General features: G+C 39.6%; 1 protein-coding gene across 1 annotated transcript in view; it reads right to left on the bottom strand.

Annotated features, from left to right (window-relative positions):
- Positions 1–365: 365 nt before the first annotated feature.
- The window catches only part of CPLX1 (complexin 1), a gene marked incomplete at both ends in the record, with an annotated part of 97,466 nt that continues 91,831 nt past the window's right edge, over positions 366–6,000 (bottom strand). The window contains one exon of the mRNA XM_079548401.1: positions 366–563. Within this exon, the coding sequence (XP_079404527.1) occupies positions 366–563 (198 nt within the window). The remainder of the gene's footprint in view (positions 564–6,000) is intronic.

The following is a 6,000-nucleotide window of genomic DNA, read 5'->3' as shown; positions in this document are numbered from 1 at the left end:
ACACTTCTTCTTGCTTTGGGTCAAAATACATGTGAGGTTGTTCCTTTTCTATGCTTAATGTACAGTTGCCTTATTTAACATACATAGTACTATGGCTTATAATAAAAGTTGTGTAGTCTGCAGCTTTTTAATCTGTACATCCATTCAGAGGCATCTACTGGATGTGACTATGTACAAAAAAAAAGGACTGATGAGTCTTGGGGTAGAGGCAAAGGGAAGAGGCAGTGGAGAATGGGAAGCAAAAGGACTCCTAGTGAGCATTAGAGGGCAGAGGTGCGTGATGGATGGCAAGATTGTAAATCCCCATTGGGCAAAAGAGAAATCCTTTGCAGTACTGTTTATGCCCATCTAGCAGTCTGCAGTTATTACTTCTTGAACATGTCCTGCAGGGGACCTGGTAGGTATTTGATGACTGTGTCTAGAATGCTCTCTTCTTCCTCCTCCTCCTCCTCCCCACAGCCAGGAGGAATAGCCTTCTTTGGACGAGTCAGGCTTCCTTCAGCATTAGCTTCCAGTGCAGCCTGGGCCTCTGCTTCTTTTTCCTCCTTCTTCTTTATCCCATACTGTAGGGAAAAGATAACACATTGTCAGTCACCCTTTCAACAGGCTGGCTGATCAAGAGAGCTATTGTGTGTGATGCCTCATATTCTATAATATTCACACCATTGCAAATGTTCTGCTTTTCTGTTTCACAGACACCCAAATTACCATCTCTAACAGCTGTCCCTTAAATACAGCCCAGTGGACAGACAGTACTCTCAAGACAAGATGGTCAGATGCTGAGATCATTCAGAAACAAATACAGGAGAGAATTTGGGACCATCGAACCATGGGCCTAGCAAAGACAATACCAGCTGTGTGTTAAGTCAGTTTCTGAATGGTATTCTACTATTCTTAATCCTATCCTTTCTCTTACCTATTAAATCTGATGCTGAAGGTTGTCATCCAGAACCTGAAGAGAGCTTTTGAACAGGAGAGGGAACGACTGTTTTTGAGGGTGAATAGTGCTCGTACAAGGGGGAATGTGTTTTAACTAAGCAGACGTTTAGGTATTAGGAGGAAGTTTTTCACCCAGAGGGTGGTGACACACTGGAACAGGTTGCCCGAGGAGGTTGTGGATGCCCCATCCCTGGAGGCATTCAAGGCCAGGCTCTGGGCAGCCTGGTCTGGTGGTTGATGACCCTGCACATAGCAAGGGCATTGAAACTAGATGATCACTGTTGTCCTTTTCCACCCAGGCTGTTCTGTGATTCTATGATCATCTGAAATAATTTTGAAATTCCATCTGCAACATTTTATAATAAAATAATATGGATGAGGCAAGACCTCATTCTCAGGAAAAGCTAATTATCAACAATGTAGAGCAAAGTGGTTAAGACAGACTGGGAGACTGAAATAAAAATGACAATTCTAGACAGACTGAGATGGGGTAAGACCTCTCAGTAAAAATAAACCTTCGTAAGACACTGATTGGCATACCAAACTCTACATGTATTAAAATAAAGCTGACACATCCTGACTGGAGAGAAACACTCCTATGCCTGCGAGCATAATGGATACCTGAAATTCACTGCTCTAAATGAGAATTAAAAGCATGGAAGTAAGATTTTATGTGAATAACCAGAATTCCATTTCATGACTTTGTATTCAAATTTTTAAATTTAATAGGGGAGTAAGAATATGCCTGAGTGAATGAGACTGGGGAGAGAAGTGCTGTAGTATTTCTACTCCCACAGTGACTCAGGTTTTCTTTCCATCTTCTAGTTTGGAGGCATGTCCAAGGAAAATAATTCCTGTATCTCCAGCTCTTATCACTCTTCAGCCCTCATACATTTCAGCAATTCTCGGTTTTTAGTGGTATATGCAGAAGTCCTTGCATTGAAATTTTTGAGATAATAGTGATAGATGACAAAACCAAAATCAGTTCTAACTGTCATATGTAAATCTACAGCAACAAAGATATATTCAAGCTGCCTTCATCATTACTGAAATCACTTCAGCTACAGCAGAAGCATTTGACCTCCATGAGGAAGGGGAAGGGCACTCAGGTTTGCTGAAGCAGCTGTCAGCTTCAAGATTCTTGCTGTGTTAGAGCCACTCCCTTACTTCGGCTTAAATTTTAATAGAGGAATTAAGATTGCTCTCAGCATATAAGAACTATAAATTGACTAACCAATTTAAAATCCTGCAAATGCAAGCAAAACATTTGGCAGGAACAGGCCTCTCTGAAAAGAAAATTAGGTATGATTTCAAAAGGATCAAAGAATTGTGTTGCTACAAAGTATCCAGTATTTTCTCATTATCAATAGTACAGAACAGCTGAGCAGACATGAAGTAAATGTCTTTTTCACAATTTGCTCTTTTCATTTCTCCCATAAAGAAGGGCCCAAATATTCACAAGTGAAGCATAGAAAAATCCTTGCTGCTGTCACGACTTTCTGACTTCAGATGCTTTGCGTTTTGACAAGAAACTTCTAAACATTTCTGAACAAAGGCAATATTTTTGGTTCTTTTCTCCATCATCATTCATATTTAGGATGACATTCTGTAAAACTGAAGCCAGTAACTTAAAAAATATCAAGTGATACTCTAAATCAGTTCTTCCAAGGCAAAATGTTCATTAATGACATCTTATGATTTTTATACCTAGTCAAATGCCAGTCAAATCAGACTTCATGGAAGAGACGTTCAAGACAAATGGTGATCTGAGGCTAAGGAAACGTCTGATTGGCTCGCAGCCATAGAGCTCAGTGCTGGAAAAGAAGATCCAACACAGCCAGCACTGCAGCAGAAATGACACACGTAGCAAGTGTTTCTCCCAAGTTACACCTAATGTCTTCAGGTGTTCCCCAGCATCTTTTGTCTGCACATAGGACTTTCCTTTGCCAGACAGAGGAGAAAAGCAGTATAAAGACCACACAGATCACAGTAATCCACCAGTCATCTACAACTCCTTCTCACTTCAAGTATCATTTCATGGCTGGTGGATTCTGTAGCTTGTGAACTTATTGAATAAACATCCAGGGATCAGAATCTATGGAACAAAAGCAATCACTCAAGTGCAACTGTGTCCTCTGACTAAGGGAAACCTAAATTGTATGAAAGAATTAGGACTATACTTGTCAGCCTGTTTTTCTGTCTATCCTTACGGAGTTTTTACTCCGTAATTTCATGGTAATGAAATGGTTCATGGTTCATGGTAATTTTTTACTCCGGAATTTCATGGTGCTAGACTGACCTTAAATTTTTACAATGTATGGCCATTTTTACGGGCAGCTGCAATGCAGAGCAATAGAGGCCTGGGAGAGAAATCTTCACTTTGAAAGACCAGTAGAGAAAACCAGATTCCACTGTACCAACTTACTGGCAAAAGCTGAAAGTGCAAAAATGTGTTTTTCTTGTTTGCTGCTAGTCATGATGCTGTAACATGAAGAAAAGCAGTTATAAACTCCCAGTACCTATTTAATACCCAAATGTAATTTATGTTTTGGAAAAAAATATTCTTCCTTGGAGAAAGATGTAATTTCATCAAAAGCATTTCTTTCTGAGAATGGGTCAGCTCTGATTACTCAATGTTAAAATTAAATGCTCTATAATCAGAACACAATGCTGTAATTTTTTGCAGCACGGAAAAGTGGCATTCTTTAGGAATGAAACTGCTTCAGATGAAGTTGAAAGGAGAGTCTTAAAGTAACAGGAACAAAATAATGAAAACAAGCATTGTAGTTTCTTCACATTAAAAGTTTTGTGTTAAGTTAATAAAGAACTTCAAAAATACGTATATAACCAAAAAATATAATGGGCCTTTTTCATTCTCTGGCTTTTCTGAAGATGGGAAAAAAAATTGCATTACCTCTAAAACATGTGAAGGATGAGAATAATTTCACATTTTTCTCAAAGTCTAGTTCCACAAAATTTAGTATCAGAGGCTGTATTTGTGTTTGCCAGCTGACCTCTCTGATCTGTCAAGGTCTGTAGATGTGACAGCATGAACAACTGATGAGTCAGTCATTCCCTTCAGTTTTGTTTTGCATTTTTTTTATCTTAAAAAAAAAAAAAAAAATTATTTACCATCATCCAGATCACTAATGAAAAAGTTAAACAGGATTTGACCCAGTACTGATCCCTGGGATACACTGACAACTGCCCTCTGGGTCCAGCTTTTCGATCAATTTTTGATTCATCCCACTGTCTGCTCATCCAGCCCATACTTCAACAGCTTCATTATGATGAACTTATGGGGTGCAATGCCAAAAGAGTTAATTAAGTCCAGGAAGACAATAATCACTGCTTTTCCCTCATACGTCAGGCTCATCTATCCATTTCATTACAAAAGATTATCAGACTGGTCAGGAATGACTTCCCCTTGGTGAATTTATGCTGGCAACTTTCAATTTTTTTCTTCTCTTTCAAGTACTTGGAAATGATTTCCAGTATTAGCTGTTCCATCACCTTCCCAAGCATCAAGGTTTATTCCCTTGTTCTTTTCTTGTTCTTTTTGAAGACAGGAGTGATATTTGCTTTCCTCCAGTCTCTGAGCAACTCTCTCACTTGCCATCAAGTAAAGATAATAAAAAGTAGACTTGAAATCACACCAACTAGTTCCGTCAGGACTCATGAATACATCCCATAAAGGTCCATAGACTTGTAAATTTTCAGTTTTAAGTATTCCCTGACCTAGTCCTCTTCCACCATTCAGCCTGGGCTTTGGGACCTGGGATTCCTGAAGACCAGTTCTGCTGTTAAAAACTTAGGCAAAGAAAGCATTCAGTACTCTGACCTTTTCATTGTCCCAGGTAACCAGGTCTACTGTTTCCTTCAGGAAAGGGCCCACATTTCCCCAACTCCTCCTTTTATTACTGAGATACTTATAGAAGCCCTTCCTGTTGCCCTTGATGTTCTTGGACAAATTCAATTCAACCTGGTCTTAATTTCCTCAACTTGATTAGTAGCTCTTGGACTTTTTGGACAAAGTTTTTGCATCCCATGATATCTGTCCTTGCTTCTACCCTCTGGTAGATTTTTTTTTGTTTTGAATTTGGCCAGGAGCTCTGTGTTCATCTATTCATGTCTCTTGATGTATTTTCCTGACTTCTTGCCTTCTTTGCTGGGATCCTTGAATATTAACCACCTTGATTGGGTGTGTCTTCCTTCCACAGATTTATCCCACAGTACTCTACCAAGCAGACCCTTGAAAAGGTCAAAGCCTGCTCTCACAAAGTCCAGAAAAGTGAGCCTGCCTGATGCCCTTCTCACTGCTTTAAGGATCTTAAACTCCACCACTGCAGCCAAGACTGCCTTTGAGCTCCACATTCTCCACAAGACCTTCCCTGTTGGTAAAAACAAGGTCCATCATAGAACCTCTCTCATTGCCTCTTCTGTCACTTGGAGAATAAAATTATCATCAGTGCATTCATCAGTGCATTCCAGGAATCTCCTGGATTGCTTATGGCCAGCTGTGATGTCCCACCAGGAGATTAAAAGTCCCTTAAATTCCTACACAGTGTTTACATCTGGGGGGTTGGCACCTGGAGACATGCAAAAAGACACCCCAGAAGACAGTTGTGCACCACCCACAGTGTTGGGAATTGTTCGTGGCTGCTTGTTGCCACTGAGGATGACTGGCAATGTTGCTATTCTCCCAGTGTGTAAATACCTCATCTTTCCAGGGTTCTCTGAGAAGCCTGACATTATTTTTAAGTTTTCCTGAATATAATGCTGCATATAAGCTAGCTATCAGTTTCAATTTCTAGGAAAAGTTTGACGTATGACTAATGAATGATTACATTACTCTTTAGAGGATTTTTCTCCCCACTGGTTTTGTGTGGCCACAAGGTAGAACAGAAGCTGTGCCTGAACATACGCAACAAATACAGCCATCTCTGGAATTACTAATTTAATCAGTAGGTGAGTGAGCATTTAAAAGTTTTTTCAGCATTTAAAAGAATTTTCAGAACGTGTTCCTTACTTGCTTCCTGTATAAATTACAATATGTCTTTT

This window comes from Tetrao urogallus (genome assembly GCF_951394365.1).
Source record: "Tetrao urogallus genome assembly, chromosome: Z".
NCBI lineage: Eukaryota > Metazoa > Chordata > Aves > Galliformes > Phasianidae > Tetrao > Tetrao urogallus.
This window is presented reverse-complemented; position numbering and strand designations above follow the sequence as displayed.